The sequence below is a fragment of the Thrips palmi genome, unplaced genomic scaffold, assembly GCF_012932325.1.
Source record: "Thrips palmi isolate BJ-2018 unplaced genomic scaffold, TpBJ-2018v1 HiC_scaffold_10, whole genome shotgun sequence".
Lineage (NCBI taxonomy): Eukaryota > Metazoa > Arthropoda > Insecta > Thysanoptera > Thripidae > Thrips > Thrips palmi.
In genome coordinates, this window is record NW_023144621.1 from 22,369,564 (window position 1) to 22,387,298 (window position 17,735).

Below are 17,735 nucleotides of genomic sequence, written 5' to 3' on the forward strand. Positions count from 1 at the left end.
GTTTACCGGCGTTGACAGACAGCTGACGAGCTGCCTGGAAAACATGTCAGGCTCTGAACACGCACTACTCCGCGACCTGGTGTGACGCACGAGGGGACGCCACTTGCAGTGGACGCGTCGCCAGCGTCGCCATGCTGAGAGCGCTGCTGCTCGCCGTCCTCCTGTGGGGCGGCCCTCCCGGTCGCCGCCAGGGAAGCTACTCCGCCTCCGCCGCCAAGTGGATCAACTCCTTCGCGGTGAGGTGTCGCCCCGTGTCGCCGCGTGGCCCAAGACGCCGCCGACGCCGCCGCTCTGATCCCCCCTTCCTCCGCAGGGACCCTTCATCCCCGTGGTGGGGCAGTTCACGGACTGCCTCGACAAGAAGTCCGAGGACCTGGTCAAGCTGAACGTGAAGGTGTCCCAGCACCGCAACCGCCAGATCGACTCGCAGACCCAGCTGCAGAAGATAACCGGCAACGTCACCGTGGCCGTACCCATAGGCAACAAAGGCTGGGTGAGGACCGCGAAGGCCTGCAGCCCCCAACCAACCAGGTGTTGCGATTTTAAAAATATTTAGACTTTGTCACCCGATGCGTTGCCTTCTGCCGCGCAGATGTACATGAAGGGGGCGTCGAGGAGCAACAACCAGTGGAAGGAGAACGCACACGTCCTCAAGTTCAGCAACGGCATCTGCAGGGCCATGGCGGAGAACCTGCCCGACTTCCTGCGGCAGATCTACAAGATCGACCCGGACAAAGCCCGCCACTCGGCGTGCGTCATCCCTCCGGTAACTCTACTTCAGCGCCTGCTGGCTTCATTGGCGGACTCCTTGACAGTTGCCGTTGCAAAGTGGGCCAGAAGACCCGTGCCGGAGGCAGCCAAAGACTCTCTTGAGGTCCAGAGTGGCTAAATGGGACCGAACGTGTGACCCCACCAATGGAATGCTCTCCGAACGACGGATCCATTGCTGCGGTCACACGTTCGTTTCGGGTCCCGTTTAGCGACCCTGGAGCTCAAAACGCGTCTAGAGTTTCGGCCGCCTCCACCCGAACCTCTGGCCCACTGTGAGCTGCTTTCCAGGGAGTCTACCTGGCGGACGAGACCCCCGTCAACTTCACCGTCCCCAGGCTGCCCGTCTTCCAGTACGGCACATGGCGCACGGAGATCGGCTTCGTGCTCGGCACCGAGGCCAAGCCCAGGAACATCATGTGCTTCATGACCGACATCTACACCGTGCCCAAGCTGTAGCTCCCACCGCGTGCCACCGCGCCGCGCGCGTCCGCAGCGTACGTCGCCTTGTTCTCGCCAACGCTGTCAACTCGGAACGAGCCACACGCGTGTTCTGTTGGAAAAATTGTTGTGACTTTACGACTGTTTTGAACTGTGCGAACTGCCCGATTTCTCAAGGAGGGGAACCAGGAACCAATTTTTCGAAAGCCATCCTCACCCCTCTTTTTCTGATAGGCAGAGGGGAAGGGAGGGGGAAGGGACCATCCGAAAATGCGTTCCTGGCTAGGTCCTTCCGAGATAACAAGTGCTGATAGTGCGGTGCGCCTCGGCTAATCCACGTGCGACTGTTGTCAAGTCCTCCAGACGGCTTGCGCTCGTTTGGGTCAAAATGTCTCAACAGTTCTTAAAAAAAAACAGTAATTTAATTTCTTTTTGTTGGCAGCCAGCTTGGTAGTGCCCGTCAAGGAGTGGCCCGCGGCTGCCGCGGCGCGAAGTACACGACGTAGGTGTACTCGCAGAGCCTCCTGAAGCCGAGCTTGGTGAAGGTGGCCATGGAGGCGGGGTTGGGCCGGTCGATGTTGCAGTGGAGGTCCTTGCCGCGCGCCGCCAGCACCTTGCAGGCCGCGCGCGTCACCAGCCCGCCGAGGCCCTTGCGGCGGTGCTCCTCGGCCGTGAACAGCATCCGCAGGAAGCCCCCTTCCCCCGCCACCTGCGCCGCGGGCCGAGCCGCGGGCTGTCCTGGACAGAGGCGTTCCTGGATCAATGAAACCGGCCGCGGGCTGTCCTGGACAGAGGCGTTCCTGGATCATGAAACCGAGCCGCGGGCTGTCCTGGACAGAGGCGTTCCTGGATCAATGAAACCGAGCCGCGGGCTGTCCTGGACAGAGGCGTTCCTGGATCAATGAAACCGAGCCGCGGGCTGTCCTGGACAGAGGCGTTCCTGGATCAATGAAACCGGCCGCGGGATCCGTGCCACGAAAATGACTCCGGTCGTTTGGCTACCTCCTGTCTGGTCCGCGGGGAACACACCCCAAACCGTTCCCGGGTGCCTCATCAGGATGCTCTTGACCATGTCAAGGGCGCCTGGCCAAATGTTGCTGCCCCAGGCCGACGCCACGGCGACGGCGTGCTTCACCTCCAGTGGGAGCAGCGCGTATCCGGGCGGGCAGCTGCAAACCAAGCACGCGTTAGTCTGGAGCGCGGGGGGAACCGGGGGACAGCCTTGCCTGGCCTTGCCTACCTGACGTCCATGTTGACGGCCTCCTCCTTGGGCAGGTACATCTTGTCCGTGAGGAAGAGTCTGGGCGGGGAAGCGGGATCGGCGCGCGCCCGGACCTCCTCCAGCAGCACGGGGACGCAGCGCTCGTGCACGCTGTCGAAGTGGATGTCCTCGCCCCAGGGCAGCACCGCCGAGTCCGCCAGCACGCGCCGCAGCGCCGCGTTGGTCGTGTCCGTCGAGTGCAAGCACACCGTCACGTACTGCGGCCCCTGAGGCACGCCCACCAGCCGTTACCGGCCGCACTGCCCGCCCCTGGCCGTGGCCCTGGCCGTGGCCCTGGCCGTGGCCCTGGCCGTGGCCCTGGCCGTGGCCCTGGCCGTGGCCCTGGCCGTGGCCCTGGCCGTGGCCCTGGCCGTGGCCCTGGCCGTGGCCCTGGCCGTGGCCCTGGCCGTGGCCCTGGCCGTGGCCCTGGCCGTGGCCCTGGCCGTGGCCCTGGCCGTGGCCCTGGCCGTGGCCCTGGCCGTGGCCCTGGCCGTGGCCCTGGCCGTGGCCCTGGCCGTGGCCCTGGCCGTGGCCCTGGCCGTGGCCCTGGCCGTGGCCCTGGCCGTGGCCCTGGCCGTGGCCCTGGCCGTGGCCCTGGCTGTGGCCCTGGCCGTGGCCCTGGCCGTGGCCCTGGCCGTGGCCCTGGCCGTGGCCCTGGCCGTGGCCCTGGCCGTGGCCCTGGCCGTGGCCCTGGCCTCGCTCAAGGCTCGAGTCCTTACGACTTTGCAGACGGTGACCACTGTCGCGTCGCCGTCGCTGGCGTCGCCGTCCTCCGCGTACCGGTACACTGCAGCACGGCGCAGCTCAGGGGCCCCGTCCAGGTGCCCCGCCGCATTGTACTCCAGCAGGTTCTCGACGATGTTCGTCACCTACGGCACCACCCCCCGCTATGACGGCATTGCACTCGCCGACGATGGCGCCTGCACTGCGAATTCTACTCACGTGGATGGAGTAAGGCAGGTCCCTGGCCAGGGCCTGCAGCAGCCGCTGCGCCTGCTCCCCATTCTCAACTAGCTTCAATGGCTCGACGCCCACCATGGTGTCCACGTGTCGGCGCCGCGACGACACTGCCAGGGCACTGCCAGGGCACTGCCGCCTCTCATTCAAGAGAAGCTTTGCAGGCGCGGCTGCGCGGCTCGCCACGGCCCGGCAGGCCGCACGGCAGTCGAGGCGCCGAAGCTGCGACGGGCTATCCTGCAGCTGTCTATATTTTTTGCTTGAAAATTAATTTAAAAAAATTTGCTTGAATCGACTTTGGCAGCCGCAAAAGCTAACAATCGCTCGGTATCGGTCCCGGTCTTGTTGTAAAAGAATAAATAAACCAAAAAACCGCGTTCTTTTTATCAGGCTCAAATCTCCGGGGCTGATATTTGGACTTGGAGTCACCCGTTTTGATTCTGCAGTGACAGTACCCGTGAGCACACGAGCGGCCTTGGCCGACGTCGCCCGGCGTTGACAGACAGCTGACGAGCTGCCTGGAAAACATGTAAGGCTCGGACACGCACTCCGCGACCTGGTGCGCCGCCCGGGGGGACGCCACTTGCAGTGGACGCGTCGCCAGCGTCGCCATGCTGAGAGCGCTGCTGCTCGCCGTCCTCCTGTGGGGCGGCCCTCCCGGTCGCCGCCAGGGAAGCTACTCCGCCTCCGCCGCCAAGTGGATCAACTCCTTCGCGGTGAGGTGTCGCCCCGTGTCGCCGCGTTCTCCCAGACGCCGACGACGCGACAGAAGATTGGTGGACACGGTCAAAATCCCGGACGTGTTTTGAGCTCCAGAGTCGCTTAATGGGGCTCAGAACGAACGAGTGACTCCACCAATGGATGCTCTCCGAACGACGAGGGGTGACCCACTGTAAAATTTTGTGTACAATGATTGTGTGAATGTGCAAGAATGTGCAAGATTTCTTGCTTTTTTGCCACACATGTTGCCTACTTACAGGCGTTTTTGCCTCCTGAATGTGGAATGTGGTCAAATTTTGTACAACGAATGTGGAAAGCTGTTCCCCCCTCGGCGAACGAGGAATCTATTGGTGGGGTCACACGTTTGGTTCGAGTCCTTGGGTTGTGACCCTGGAGCTGAAAACGCGTTTTGGCCGCCTGCGCCGGTCCTCCGACACACTGCGCGACGCCGCTCTAACTCCCCCTTCTTCCGCAGGGACCCTTCATCCCCGTGATGGGGCCGTTCACGGACTGCCTCGACAACAAGTCCGAGGACCTGGTCAAGCTGAACGTGAAGGTGTCCCAGCACCGCAACCGCCAGATCGACTCGCAGACCCAGCTGCAGAAGATAACCGGCAACGTCACCGTGGCCATGCCCCTCACCAACAAGGGCTGGGTGAGGACCGCGAAGGCCTGCACCCCTAGCCGCCTAGCCTGTGGCTCGCCGTCAGCGCACTGTCAGCGCACTGTCAGCGCACAGTCAGCGCACTGTCAGCGCACTCGCCGTGCCACGGCGGTAATGAAAGATGTGAAAGACAGCGTCTCTGTTGTTCGACGCTTTCCTTCTGCAGATGTACCTGAAGGCGGCGTCCAGGAGCAACAACCAGTGGAAGGACAACGCGCACATCCTCAAGTTCACCAACGGCATGTGCAGGGCCACGGCGGAGAACATGCCGGGCTTCGTGCGGTCCATCTACAAGCTGGACCCGGAGAAACTCCTCAAATCGCCGTGCGTCATTCCCCCGGTACCTCCACCTGCCTTCGCCTCCAGGCTTTTGCGGCCCCCGGACTCGAGCTTCCCTGACCGGTCTTGCTTTGCAGGGAGTCTACCTGGCGGACGAGACCCCCGTCAACTTCACCGTCCCCAGGCTGCCCATCTTCCAGTACGGCACCTGGCGCACCGAGATCGGGTACAACCTCGGCACGGAGGCCAAGCCCAGGAACATCATGTGCTTCATGACCGACATCTACACCGTGCCCAAGCTGTAGAGTCGGTTGACAATCAGCGTTGAAAAAAAAGGAGGTAGGGAAAGATCGGGTTAGAAAGAAGTACTATAGGTCACAAACATTGTGTCGTTTTTCTTTAAGTTTTATTGTCGTGTTTCAAAGTTTACAAACAGAAGTCGCTGGTGACGCAACTAACGTTCCACCTCTCAAGTTCAGGGCAATTGCCGTCTCCAGACAATTTCATCCAAACATTTTCACATTCGTTTAGTTATCCTTATCGTCATAGTTATTGTCTTATTAGTTCTACAAAAATTACATGCTCACTGTAAAATAAAGATAGGAGACTTATTGTCATAGAGCAGTATCTTGGAAATACAACTACATTTCCACTAATCTCGAACGCAGTATTCGTTACTTTAAGAATATAATTCAAGCAATATTTTGAGAAAATTAGACGCGACTAAAACACAGAACAGATAAAAGAAGGCATCGAATTTACAACTCGAAGATTACGCAGAACTGTGAGCTCAAGCCTTGAATTCGCCACCCATGGCCGCGCCCCACTGCGTTTCCAGCCACTAGGCTGACTGTGTGCGCTGCCAACCTGGCGACCCGTATGCAAACGCGCTGTTCGTTTTTACGACTACACTAGTGACAGAACCAACAGTCGGTTGTCTTAAGAAGGGGAACTCAAATACCCCGAAAATCTATAAATCTGTTTATCCTCTTTAAAAGAGGATAACATTCTTTCTTCGCAAACTGGTCTACGCATTTAGCTAGCCTTTTCGTAAAATTCGTCGTATTTCTTTGGAATTTCGTTGACTATTTTAAAAACTATACGAATAAGCTGGGATACACAACAGGCGCCCATTTTCCCATTGAGAGCGCCTAACAGGCAAGCGTCCTAGGCAATCGACAACTACCTAACAAAACAGCATCGCGAGGCACACAAAGGAAGAGGCCGCTGCGAAGCGCGCTCCGTTGTTCCACCGAGAAGTGGAGCTCCGTGCATAGAGTAGCGATCCACGTGGAGAAACATTCTGCAAAAAAACTTAGGCAAAGTCCAAGTTTGGGCCTTATACTATACTCAGCGACAAAAACTAGTGCTGGGCATCTTTACCGAAATTCAGAGGAGATACATTCGACTCATTCAGATACACTGAACCTCGCTACATTTTTCAAAACAAAAACAACAAAAACTCAAGGAGCGATGGCGGTGACGGGGCGGTGGCGCTACTCCATGGAGCCCACTCCGCGGAGGAGCGCGACGGCGGCGGCCAGCGGCAGCAGCACGGCGGCCGCGGTGGAGGCCGCGCCGGAGGCCGTGGCGGAGGCGACGTGGCGGCCCCTGCGCTGGGATCCTCCCTGGCCGGACCGGTCCCCCTGCGTGGCGCGCAGCGCGGCGAGCCTAATGGGGACGCCGCCTCCTGGGGCTGCTGTCCTCGTTAGTCTTTTGTCGATGGCGTCCCATATTCGGGATCCTCCCTGCCAACAAGCACCCCGTTGTACACACTCGTGCCGCCTCCATCGCGGTCCATCATTACGTGACCCCCTTGGCGATTTGTGTCGCCGTTTCCAGAGGCTTAGATAGCTATTGATCTCCATTCATCATCATCGTCATCATATTATCATTATTTCATCGGTTTTCATAATATTTCTGGCGATTTTTGACGTTAACCTCTCCCTGCATCTTTTGGAGCGAGCTGCGAGTGCAGGTGTGTGTGTGTCTCCCTCTTACCGGTAGTAGCAGACCCGCCGGTACCTGACCGGGCCGAACCTGCCCAACCTGGCCGCGCTGCTGTTGAGGGCGGCGGGCTGGTCCAAGGGCTGCCCCTCGTCGACGACGGCGCGGCCGGAGCGCGCGTAGCGCAGGCTGCGGAAGGCGGGGAGCATCCCGCTGCGCGCCAGGGTGCCGATGTGGCGCTTGGAGAGGCCGGCGTCGACACCACGGACGTCACCGCGGCCGGCGGCGGTGCTGGCCGCGCTGAGCGGGCTGGCGGGTCGCCACGCACTCGGCCCCCAGGTCCGCGCCACCGAGCCTGCGGCCGACCAGCGAGCGACCGCTTGACCCAAGCTGCTACTGCACTCGCTTCAAGTCAAGCGGGTAAAAAGCGACAGTGAACCCGACGAGAGAGAATGTCAGCTTTTTCCTCAGTCGGGATCACTGCAATTTTCAGTAGAGAGTATCGTATTTGCGCACTTTTTGGGACGGTTGCTATGATTAACATGCGGTGAAGACACGAAGGACACTCAAGCGGTAAGGCGGTGTTGCTGTCGAAATCAAGAACACAGAAGACAGTCCAACATTCTACTGAAACGCGGATTCGGATTCAGATTGGCTAGCAGAGTGAACTACGCGACAAGGATAAAGCACGAAACTAATTTACTTACCAAAGTACTATGCGGACTGTGAAGCCTGGCCTCTTTTTACAATGCGGTATTTACAAAGCTCGAAGCGACGCACTGACGTTTACGTACCGTTTGCGCAGGAGTGCAGGAATGCACCCGCTCAGTCGCCTGGGGATTGGGAAGGACAACACGACACACACCATGCACACTAAGTAAGAAGAAGAACGACAAGGGCAGAAAGAGACAACCTAATGGACGGACACAACACGCAACATGCTACAAGAATCTATGATTAATGCACGATAGATTGGGACTACAAAGTGTTAGAGTCGCTAAAACCAGAACAAGAACACCGGCCAAAACATGCTCTGAGCTGGGAGACTATAACTATAAAAATTTTACGAACAAATTAATGAAGTCATGTCACTGATCCAAAAACGTTTCGACTTGTGAACTCGTTGAATGTCAGAGACAACGGACACACGTATGTACACTATGTCACTTCGTCGGCGTACAAGACGCGCCCCGCGTCCCGTTCGAGCCCCGAAGTATTTAGGCCCGACCTAGAGCCCAACCTGGTCCCAGGTTGAGCTTTCGGTTGACCCCAGGACTCATTTGAACTCAAGTCCTGGTGCTCAGGCTGGGCCGCAAACCATCGGGGCTCAAACAAAGGGATGGGCTGGCGTCCTGGCGGCGCCGCGTGCAGTGCATGCAGCCTGCGTGCAGGCAACCCACGTGGCCGCTGCGCGCTCCGCCCGCCGCGCGCACGGCGTCAGGCGTCAGGCGCACAGCTGCCCAGAAGCCCGGTGGAAGAGGCCAAAACCCCGGACGCGTTTTGTGCTCCATAAGGGAGAGTGGGGTGATTCCGGACGCTTTTTTTCTTTTTGCTCTTTGAGCTTGAATACGCTTCTTGGCTCAAATGTTATTACAGGAGAGTAAAGTATGGACCTTTACCCTCAAAATGATATACATGAAAGCCAAATCTCAGCAGTAGTTAGGGAGATATAGGCGCCTAAAAAAAGCTCTGCACGTGTCCGGAATGACCCCAGGCTGGGGTCATTCCGGACGACCTATGGGGCAATTCCGGACGACCTTATAATTTGACACTACTCGAGATTACTTTCGCTTTGTTTTGATGTGAGGCATGCTTTTAGAAGGCGTACAAGGACATTTGCTGCGAACTATAGTGATTGATTATTACTCATAGCGTATTATAAGAAATAATATCTACTAAAACCCCTAAATTGGCAACCCTGCATTAAGTAAAGCCCTTCAACATAGCTGCAATGCTATTTTTCGTTCGTTCTTTATCGTTCTTAACGGTGGGGATGCATGTCCACAATTTTGAACCCACTACCCTAACATAATGCGGGAAATTGAAGAAAATAACACTTCTTGTCCGGATTTACCCCACAGGTAGTGAAAACCTTTGATGTTCAATTGTAAGAAAACGGCGAGCCATGCGAGCACTCTCGAAACGCTAAAGTAAAGTCCATAGACCATATAACATGATATAATTTTAGTCATGGGACTTAACATGACGGTAAGGTACGATAAGTACATGAAAATACGAGGTAAAGATGCAGCTTTTGCCTATTTTAGATGGTACTCAAATTTCGTGAGGCGACCACAGCCAAACGGATTGACCTTCTACCTTGGCGATTTGGAATTATAATATTTAACTGATTAACTTCCTTCGTGAGGCGGGCTTTTGAGTTATCTTTACTCAAACCCAGTGAAAATCAAAGTGTCCGGAACTACCCCGTGTCCGGAATTACCCCACTCTCCCTTAGTCGCTAAATGGGACTCGAACCGAACTTGTGACCGCACCATCGGATTGCTCCCCGAACGAGGAATCCATTGGTGGGGTCACACGTGTCGAGTCTCGTTCAGCGACCGGGATTTTGGCTGCCTCCACTGGTCTGGCCCTCTGTGAGGCGTCAGGGCTCCCAGTCCCCAGCACGACGCCCACCGAACTAATCTAGCCGATTTTCGCATTCGCCCGTTCCGCCGAGGGGGAAATCACTCGCGTAATAGTCGGGTCGGATTCCTTGCATTAAGCGTAATAGTAATAGCGTAAAAGCCAAAATTTTCTGAATTTTCCGTCATAAGGGTCTGATTTTAGCTTAAATCTCGATATTTGGAAACGTAATAAGACTTCTGCAATAGCGTAATAGGGAGTAGTCGGGTCACAATTTTTAGAGTGATTCCCCCCTCGCGTTCCGCCCATTCCACCAGCCCCAAGTCGCTGTAAACTGTGCCTCCACTGTGCACCGGCTGCCCCTCACCGAGGAAGCGCTTCTGCATCGGGGCGGCCTCGGTGGCCTCGTCGCCGTAGCTGGCCAGGTAGGCGGCCCAGGCGGCGGCGGGCGACCACGCTGGCGCCGCGTCCCAGTCCTGCTCGGCGCTCTGCGCGTAGGGCGCCACCACCTCGCCGACCTCCTCGTCCCACAGGGAGCGCTTCCTGCGGCCCTGGTCATGCCGCTCCGTCTGGGGGAAGAAGGAGGCAGTCAGTCAATGCTAGTGCGAGCGCGAGAGAGACACGAGTCCCGAGTCCTCGACGCCCACCTCCTCGTGGCGCTGCGAGTCGTCCGGGCCGTCGCTGCCGGTGGAGAGCTTGGACTGGCGCAGCAGCGCGGCGGCGTTGCGCTTGATGGCGTAGAAGTCGTCCTCGTCGAAGGCGCCGTACGGCGGGCTGCGCTTGGCCGGCTTGTTCCAGGTGCGCGCCAAGGACTCCAGGCTGCGCTTCTCCGGCAGGTTCCAGTTGCGGGCGAGGGACTCCAGGCTGCGCTTCTCAGGAAGGTTCCAGTTGCGGGCGAGGGACTCCAGGCTGCGCTTCTCAGGAAGGTTCCAGTTGCGGGCGAGGGACTCCAGGCTGCGCTTCTCAGGAAGGTTCCAGTTGCGGGCGAGGGACTCCAGGCTGCGTTTCATCTGACAGGGAAAAGAAGAGCTCTACTGTAACGACAGAGGGTGAGAGGGTGCAAGTGCGCCGAGACCGGCCGAGACGTACCTGCTGCTCCGCCGCGGACATGGGGAAGGAAAGGCTCTCGGCGGGCCGCGTGATGCCGCCAGACTTGGCCAGCGAGGACAGACTGCGCTTCTCCTCCTCCAGCTCGCGCTGCGTGCAAAACCAACAATATTATTGTAAAGCCTGCCCGTCTTCCTGCCTCCGGCGCCTGCCCTCCGGACTCCGCTCTGCCAAGATGTCGTCCGGGAGGCCACGGCGGGTTGCGAGGGGGTAAACACTCCAAGAAATCGTGTACAGAGTACTCGGTATTACGTGGTATTACGGGGATATTACACGTGTATTACGGCATTAAAATGCCAAAATTTGGCACATTTGGCCAAATGGTATTACAATTACGTGTATTACGCGTAAAACACGGTTTCTGTGTACGAGGTATTACTCGAGTGTTTACCCCCTCGGCGGGTTGAGGGGCGCCAAGTTGAACGCCAAAGGCCGACCTGGAGGACGTCAATGAGGTCGTGGGGGTACTCGCGCTGATGCGGGGGCATCCACCGCTTGCCCGGCAGCTCGCCCGCGCGCGCCAGCGTGGACACGCTGCGCTTGCTGGACTCGACGCGGGAGTTCTTGTTGAGCAGGCCACCGCGGGCCAGCGCCTCCAGCGATCTGAAAACCAAAGTTCGTGGTTCAAACACTGTGGCGCGCTGTTTTTTGGCGGGCTTAGTTTGTGTGGCTTAGTTGTTTACCGCTTCTCAGCAGGGGAGGCGGGCAGGTTGCCGTAGCGGGCCAGCGAGGACACCGAGCGCTTCTCCTCCACGCCGTTGGGCTCGCTGCCGTAGCGCTCGGCGGCCATGATGGCGGACAGGAGCGCCTCGGTGGCCGGGACCGCGTGCTGCCGGAGAAGCTCCTCGCGGATGGCCTCCTCCTGCAACAAGTGCCAGTTGCAGGTCACGGGGGCGCGCGGCGCCGAACGGGATTCAGGCCTAGAATTTCGGCCTGGAGCGCTTCGAGCTCCACAGTCGCTAAACAGGACTCGAATCGAACGTGTGACCCCACCAATGGATTCCTCATTCGGAGAGCAATCCATTGGTGGGGTCACACGTTCGGTTCGGTCCCATTGAGCGACTCTGGAGCACAATTTTGATCGCCTCCACCGGTCTTCGAGCCCACCGTGAGAACCGAACGGCATTGGCCCGGCGCTACTCTGCGCGCCAGAGACGCTGTCTCGGACACATTCCGCGCGCTAGGGCCGCGGCGCCGCGCACCCTACTGCAGCACCCTACCTGCAGCATGGACCGCTTGTCGTTCTGCGCCTGGCCGCTGTGCGCGCCGGGGTGGTCCTGGTCGTGGCCGGCCTGGTCGGCGGGCGCCGTGGAGGAGTTGGGCAGCTGGGAGGTCCGCGCCAAGGCCGACAGGGACCGCTTGGCGATGCTCGCACCGGCCGCCACCTGCGGAACGACAAGGCGGAACCACGGCGTCAGTCTAGTCGTTCCACTACTTGAAAAACTCTGGCGGAAAGAAATTCGCGGGAACGACGGAACCACGGCGTCAGTCGAGTCGTTCCACAAATTAAAAAAAACTCAGACGGGAAGAAATCCGCGGGAACGACTTAGTGTGGGGCATTGTGACATCGTGCTGTAGTCGAGATACATTCGACAAGACATAAACGGTGTTTGAACTTTCCCAAAAAATAAAAAGAAAGATGGATATGGGTATCAAATTTTATTTGTAATCATGGTTTTTTGCCGGAATTTGTATGTTGACAGCGAAATTAAAATGCACCAAAGTGCCCATCTCTTGAATTAGGGTGCGGGTGCGGGGGTCGGGCTGGCTGCCTCGTCCTCGCAACGCAGGTTGGCGGGGTTGAAAGCCATGTTGGGCGGGCAGAACTGCAGCACGGGCGCGGACAGGGTGTTGTCGGCGTTGACGAAGCACTCGTAGTAGCCGTGCACGTTGTCGCCGTCCGCGATGCGGCCCTCCCTGGAGCAGTAGGGCTTGCAGGGCTCGTTGCCGTTGAGCGGGTTCATGCGGGAGTTCTCCGGGCACTTGGCCACCAGGGCGGTGTTGGCGTCCACGCAGTACGCGTACACGGACGGGTTGGGGGCGTACAGCACGTACTGCTGCGCGTTCTGCGCGCAGTTGAAGCTGAAGCAGCTGGCGGGGTTCTCGTCCAGGCGCACGCAGCCGGCGCGCCCGTGGTCGTAAACGTGCTGGGAGGGGCAGTTGTAGACGTACGCCTTGTCGCCGGCCGTGCACACGTAGAACTTGGTGCAGTCGAAGGGCGCCGGGAAGTAGCCCACGCCGCCGTTGCATTGGAAGTCGGTGGCGAGCGGCGGCGAAGCGGTGCACACGTCGGCCGAGGACACCTTGACGCACTTGCCGTCGTCGCAGTACGGCAGCGAGTCGGGGCACTGGCTGGTCTTGAGGAAGGTGTAGCCGCCGGCAATGTAGGCGCAAGTGTTGACGGTGTTGCAGTCGTTGCAGCTGGTGGTGCGGCTGTGGCAGCGGGCGTCACTGGCGGCGCGCAGCCCCACCAGCATCTTGTTGTACTCCGGGCGCAGCAGGTCCGACGGCACCCGCGGGTACGCCGCCTCCAACTGGCACGCCTGGGGCCCAAATCAAGTTTAGAGTTGCTTTGCGGAGAACCTGAGGCCTGAAGCCTTTGGCAGTGTTGGATTTCGACTCACCGCCAGCACCACCAAGACAGCGACGTAGAGGGCGTGCATTGTGGGTCCTTGTGCTTCCGGTGACTGTCCCGCTGAAGTCTGCCGGTCCGTGGTCTGAGGCGGGCTTTTATCCTCGGCCTGCCACCACCCCGTGCCCGTCGAGTGCCTCCACTTGATGCGCTCAAGAGGGCCGAATTTCCTATGTCCTAATCTTTGTGCGCATAATCCGCCTTGCATTCGATAACTGTCGACCACACTGGGTGCAGTCGGTATCTATGCTCGATTTGAAGACAAAGACCAGTGACCATGTTGACGAAGCAGTTTCGAGCCACGCATTGCCCTGCCTTGGCCCAGACACGTCACCCCTCGAACCGCAAACAGCTTTTCAGGTCGATTAAAAAGCACAGATGATTGGTCCTCTAGAACGCGGGACGTGATTTTTCCTCTTGGCGACAGCCGCCAGATACGCGCACCAACGGCACCAACTAATCAATCTGCAATGTAAGAAGCGCCTTGTCAGACTCAAATAGACCGCTCTTAGCAAAACACGCTCGGGGTGGCGTGTTGATGAGCTCCGCTCCCACCATTCGCAGCCAGTTTCCCCCAAACAACTCTGGAATCGTTGTTCGGCCCGGCCTCCGCCGAGCCACGCCGAGCCACGCGGCAGACAGACAAACTTTGGCCAACTTTGATAATCCGGCGAGGTGCGCTCAACAATACTGCGAGGTTCGGTGGACCAGGGGAGCAGCCCGGCGAGGAGGTGCACGACTGGCTGCGCTGGAGTGAAGCCCCCCCCCCCCTTTTCCTCCTTCTCGCTCCTCGTCCGTCCTTGTCGCACTCACCGGGCGTGCGTGGGACAGGCGGAGTCCTTTAATGAGTGGGTGTGGGTGGTGGCGGGTGGCGGGGGCCTTTGTCCCCGGACGGTGGGTGGCTGCACGGTGGCTGGCTGGCAGGAGGGGTGGCTTTGCGGCAGACGGCAGTGAGGGCGTCGCGGCCCCCTCCCTGGAAGCCGCCTGGAAGGTAAAAACTCGCGCTCTTCCCCTGTAGGCAATTATTTTTACATTGCCCCTCCCCCCAGGCCCGCCCTTGGCGCAGATCTTCGTTCCTTTCACTGGTGTAAGACCCACGGAAGACGTTGCTTTGCGTCATGCGCTTTCCAGCTCTCGCCAGGATTTGCCGCTAATGCCGCCAATCTGACTGGGCTTTGGCGGCCTCGAGCGGCCTCGAGGACTCCGCGTATGAAATGGTACGATTTGCATTGTGCCTGTGCTACTCGCCCCTCGCCCACGCCTCCCTCCACTGTGGTGCTGTGTGTTCCATTCCCCGCCTCCGGTCCTTTCAGACCGCAAACCCCGTCTGTCCGACAGCCTGTCTGTCTATTTGTCTGTCTAACTGCCTGTCTGTCTATTTGTCTGTCTAACTGCCTGTCTGTCTATTTGTCTGTCCGACTGCCTGTCTGTCTATTTGTCTGTCCGACTGCCTGTCTGTCTATTTGTCTGTCCGACTGCCTGTCTGTCTATTTGTCTGTCCGACTGCCTGTCTGTCTATTTGTCTGTCTAACTGCCTGTCTGTCTATTTGTCTGTCCGACTGCCTGTCTGTCTATTTGTCTGTCTAACTGCCTGTCTGTCTATTTGTCTGTCCGACTGCCTGTCTGTCTATTTGTCTGTCTAACTGCCTGTCTGTCTATTTGTCCGTCCGACTGCCTGTCTGTCTATTTGTCTGTCTAACTGCCTGTCTGTCTATTTGTCTGTCTAACTGCCTGTCTGTCTATTTGTCTGTCCGACTGCCTGTCTGTCTATTTGTCTGTCTAACTGCCTGTCTGTCTATTTGTCTGTCCGACTGCCTGTCTGTCTATTTGACTGTCTAACTGCCTGTCTGTCTATTTGTCTGTCTAACTGCCTGTCTGTCTATTTGTCTGTCTAACTGCCTGTCTGTCTATTTGTCTGTCTAACTGCCTGTCTGTCTATTTGTCTGTCCGACTGCCTGTCTGTCTATTTGTCTGTCTAACTGCCTGTCTGTCTTCCCGCTTGTCAGTCACTGTCCGCCCCGTGCTAGTGATGACAGAAGCCACAGAGCTGCACCTACGCACTCGCACGGAACGCAGGGGCGAGGCTTCTCGCGCTCCTCGCCCGGGCGCGGCGTATCAAAGGTGGCTCCGGAAAACGGCAAGGCGAGAAAACGGGGAAAACGCGAATGCGTAGAAACGAGAAGAATGGCCTGGGAAGGAGAGGCTTGGCGGGGCGGGGCGGGCGGTGGCGTCATGCCCGACAGTCGAGAAGAAAGGGCGCCATGTCGCCAATCCCTGACTCGGCCACGCTCCACCGCGCCCCGCCCCGCCACGCCCCGCCACGCCCCGCCACGCCCTGCCCCGCCACGCGGCCTCCCTCAACTACATTTTCGCCCACACTGCCATGCTCTCGGCTACAGCCAAATCGGGGTGGGCAGTTCGAGATGTAAACACGCGCCCGAACGGAGAACCCTCTAAGAGCGAAGCAGACGCCCGAATGCAGGCCGTCTGCATCCTGGCCGCCGGCGGGCGACTCGTTGAGGGGCAGGCAGGGGGCAGGCAGGGGGCAGGCAGGGGGCAGGCAGGGGGCAGGCAGGGGGCAGGCAGGGGCAGGTAGGGGGCGGCAGGGGACGGCAGCCCTCTCCTCGTCAGGGGTGCTAAACTCCCGGAAAGTCGGCAACCCGCCCAGTGTCCCCTGTAAGTTCTAAGTCGGCAGGAATTCCCCCTCCTCCTTTCCACGCCGTCTTGAAACTCCCCCTGGCCCTGTTTGTTCACCCTGAACAACTTTTCTTTGGCGTTTTGTTTCTCCCCGCTCGCACCTCATTGTTTGAATTTGCTCCACCGGGCAGAGAAATAAGACTTCTGATAAGAGCCTTGAGGGTCTCGCTCGGTCCGATGCCGCCGGGCCGGGCAGTGCCTCGGGCAGTGCCGGACACCAGCTGTCGCCCTGTCGCGCTCGGGCTTTGGCGAGCTCTCCAGCACCCAGCGCCTCCAATGCACCCAGCACGCCCCAGCAGCGACGCGACGGGCAGCCGGCTGGCTATCGGAGGTCTTTTCGGATCACAAGACAAGAAACGGAGCCCAGTGCGCGACGGGGCCGAGCGCTCCGGGGTGTAAGACAGAAAGACGGCCCATGCCTCCCTCGCCCGGCGCGGCAGATAGCGTTGCTTAAAAGGCCGCGCGCCGCACTGCCTCTGTTCAGTCCACACCGCTGGCATCATGAGAAACTCGCTGCGCTTATCTGTGAGTACTGCGCGTGGCGTCAACAACGTGGTGTGCCGCTTTTCCTCTAACGGAGCCCTGTCCTTGCAGACGGCCTTGGCGGCCGCGCTGGTGGTGCTGCAGGGGCTGCAGGTGCTGCAGGGGGTGCGTGCCGACGACGACGTCTGCGGCGGCGAGGAGGGCCAGGTGTGCGTGGGCTGCAACATGGTGGCCGTGTGCCTGCGCCTCAACGGCGTCGACGTCACGGTGGCCGCCAGCACGCTGTGCCCGGAGGACAAGCAGTACTGCGCGAACGGCACCTGCGTCGCGGACATGTCCCCCGAGAACGACTGCGGCGTGGTGCCGACGGCGTCGGCGAGCGCGGCGTCGCCCTTCCGCTGCCCCGCCGGCCACTCGGGGTACCTGCCCGACGCGCGGGACTGCTCGCGCTACTGCCAGGACGGCGAGGGCTGGGACCTGGCGTGCAAGGTGCAGCCCAGCACCGTGTACCAGCACTCCAGCGCGTCCTGCGTGCCGGCCTGGCAGACGCCGTGCGCCCCCGCAGTGGACTGCCCCCCGGACGCCAACCGCACCTACTCGCTCTACGGCCAGGACAACGGCGTGGCGTTCCGGTGCGAGCAGGGCGTCGTGGACGTGCTGCTGTGCCCCGCCGACCACCGCCTGGACCTGGAGGCGGCCGTCGAGGACTCGGTGCAGGATCCCCCTTGCGTGCGGTTCTGCCCCCGCAGCGGGCGGCAGGCTGTGGCCAGGGACGACACACTGTACTACGAGTGCCTGGAGCTCGGCGACGGCCGCATGGGCCACCCCGTGCTCACGGCCTGCCCCGACGGCACGCGCTTCGACGCCGCCCTGGAGCGCTGCCTGCTTGTTGCGCGCAATGACTTCTAATAAAGCAATTGTAGGAATTTGTGTCTACCCGCCTGGCTTTGGGGTGGATCAGTTTGGCCTACCTCTCAGTCGATCTCTTTCCTTCTTATACCAATATCTTGTGTAAACCCTGAATCTAAAAGGTCATTTTGAAACGCGCCTCTTCCGGGCTCATTGTGTCCTTTTCAGAATTTTGAAAATTAAAAGAAAAATGGAACTCTACCTATACCCTATTGCTTTACTTCGGTCTGGGAACCGGAGCTATCAGGTACCCCGAATCACAGACAGAATTAAACCACGGTGCT

At 59.2% G+C, this 17,735-nt stretch overlaps 6 protein-coding genes across 8 annotated transcripts in view; 3 read left to right on the forward strand and 3 right to left on the reverse strand.

Annotated features, from left to right (window-relative positions):
- On the forward strand, positions 1 to 5,481 carry LOC117647350. 2 transcript variants are annotated; one of them, XM_034389081.1, is made up of 5 exons: positions 1 to 133; positions 4,032 to 4,143; positions 4,623 to 4,802; positions 4,978 to 5,151; positions 5,228 to 5,481. In XM_034389081.1, exons 2-5 carry the CDS (start codon positions 4,039 to 4,041, stop codon positions 5,393 to 5,395), a joined length of 627 nt encoding a protein of 208 aa, XP_034244972.1. In that variant the 5' UTR covers positions 1 to 133; positions 4,032 to 4,038; the 3' UTR covers positions 5,396 to 5,481. The 2 variants fall into 2 exon arrangements, with proteins under 2 accessions (XP_034244972.1, XP_034244964.1); XM_034389073.1 differs by lacking the exon at positions 1 to 133 and having other exon boundaries at positions 3,729 to 4,143.
- On the forward strand, positions 120 to 1,626 carry LOC117647340. The gene is made up of 4 exons (XM_034389063.1): positions 120 to 236; positions 314 to 493; positions 593 to 766; positions 1,060 to 1,626. Exons 1-4 carry the CDS (start codon positions 132 to 134, stop codon positions 1,225 to 1,227), a joined length of 627 nt encoding a protein of 208 aa, XP_034244954.1. The 5' UTR covers positions 120 to 131; the 3' UTR covers positions 1,228 to 1,626.
- LOC117647316 lies at positions 1,614 to 3,571 on the reverse strand. The gene is made up of 6 exons (XM_034389027.1): positions 3,413 to 3,571; positions 3,190 to 3,339; positions 2,450 to 2,697; positions 2,211 to 2,378; positions 2,117 to 2,132; positions 1,614 to 1,930 (listed from the first exon to the last, which is right to left on the reverse strand). Exons 1-6 carry the CDS (start codon positions 3,506 to 3,508, stop codon positions 1,670 to 1,672), a joined length of 939 nt encoding a protein of 312 aa, XP_034244918.1. The 5' UTR covers positions 3,509 to 3,571; the 3' UTR covers positions 1,614 to 1,669.
- LOC117647279 overlaps positions 5,478 to 17,735 on the reverse strand; it is a 24,967-nt gene continuing 12,709 nt past the window's right edge. The window contains exons 2-9 of one of the 2 annotated variants that reach the window (XM_034388994.1): positions 11,951 to 12,115; positions 11,414 to 11,592; positions 11,168 to 11,333; positions 10,713 to 10,820; positions 10,271 to 10,633; positions 9,991 to 10,192; positions 7,092 to 7,392; positions 5,478 to 6,838 (exon numbers count right to left, since the gene is read on the reverse strand). In XM_034388994.1, coding sequence (XP_034244885.1) covers positions 6,799 to 6,838; positions 7,092 to 7,392; positions 9,991 to 10,192; positions 10,271 to 10,633; positions 10,713 to 10,820; positions 11,168 to 11,333; positions 11,414 to 11,592; positions 11,951 to 12,115 — 1,524 coding nt within the window. In that variant the 3' untranslated portion in view covers positions 5,478 to 6,798. The remainder of the gene's footprint in view (positions 6,839 to 7,091; positions 7,393 to 9,990; positions 10,193 to 10,270; positions 10,634 to 10,712; positions 10,821 to 11,167; positions 11,334 to 11,413; positions 11,593 to 11,950; positions 12,116 to 17,735) is intronic. The other variant, XM_034388985.1, reaches the window with a different exon arrangement.
- Positions 12,373 to 13,515, reverse strand: LOC117647305. Its single transcript, XM_034389015.1, has 2 exons — positions 13,355 to 13,515; positions 12,373 to 13,273 (listed from the first exon to the last, which is right to left on the reverse strand). Exons 1-2 carry the CDS (start codon positions 13,391 to 13,393, stop codon positions 12,470 to 12,472), a joined length of 843 nt encoding a protein of 280 aa, XP_034244906.1. The 5' UTR covers positions 13,394 to 13,515; the 3' UTR covers positions 12,373 to 12,469.
- On the forward strand, positions 16,233 to 17,652 carry LOC117647329. The gene is made up of 2 exons (XM_034389052.1): positions 16,233 to 16,584; positions 16,654 to 17,652. The coding sequence occupies exons 1-2, from the start codon at positions 16,561 to 16,563 to the stop codon at positions 17,449 to 17,451; spliced, it is 822 nt and encodes a 273-aa protein (XP_034244943.1). The 5' UTR covers positions 16,233 to 16,560; the 3' UTR covers positions 17,452 to 17,652.

Coding starts and splice junctions, on each gene's coding strand:
- LOC117647316 (XM_034389027.1), bottom strand. CDS start 3,508: ATGGTGGGCGTCGAGCCATTGAAGCTAGTTGAGAATGGGGAGCAGGCG. Junction 2,698..3,189: donor TGGTCACCGTCTGCAAAGTC/GTAAGGACTCGA, acceptor GGCGTGCCTCAG/GGGCCGCAGTACGTGACGGT. Junction 2,379..2,449: donor GCCGTCAACATGGACGTCAG/GTAGGCAAGGCC, acceptor CTTGGTTTGCAG/CTGCCCGCCCGGATACGCGC.
- LOC117647305 (XM_034389015.1), bottom strand. CDS start 13,393: ATGCACGCCCTCTACGTCGCTGTCTTGGTGGTGCTGGCG. Junction 13,274..13,354: donor CTGTCTTGGTGGTGCTGGCG/GTGAGTCGAAAT, acceptor TTTGGGCCCCAG/GCGTGCCAGTTGGAGGCGGC.
- LOC117647329 (XM_034389052.1), top strand. CDS start 16,561: ATGAGAAACTCGCTGCGCTTATCT. Junction 16,585..16,653: donor GAAACTCGCTGCGCTTATCT/GTGAGTACTGCG, acceptor CTGTCCTTGCAG/ACGGCCTTGGCGGCCGCGCT.
- LOC117647340 (XM_034389063.1), top strand. CDS start 132: ATGCTGAGAGCGCTGCTGCTCGCCGTCCTCCTGTGGGGCGGCCCTCCC. Junction 494..592: donor CCATAGGCAACAAAGGCTGG/GTGAGGACCGCG, acceptor TCTGCCGCGCAG/ATGTACATGAAGGGGGCGTC. Junction 767..1,059: donor CGGCGTGCGTCATCCCTCCG/GTAACTCTACTT, acceptor GCTGCTTTCCAG/GGAGTCTACCTGGCGGACGA.
- LOC117647350 (XM_034389081.1), top strand. CDS start 4,039: ATGCTGAGAGCGCTGCTGCTCGCCGTCCTCCTGTGGGGCGGCCCTCCC. Junction 4,803..4,977: donor CCCTCACCAACAAGGGCTGG/GTGAGGACCGCG, acceptor TTCCTTCTGCAG/ATGTACCTGAAGGCGGCGTC. Junction 5,152..5,227: donor CGCCGTGCGTCATTCCCCCG/GTACCTCCACCT, acceptor CTTGCTTTGCAG/GGAGTCTACCTGGCGGACGA.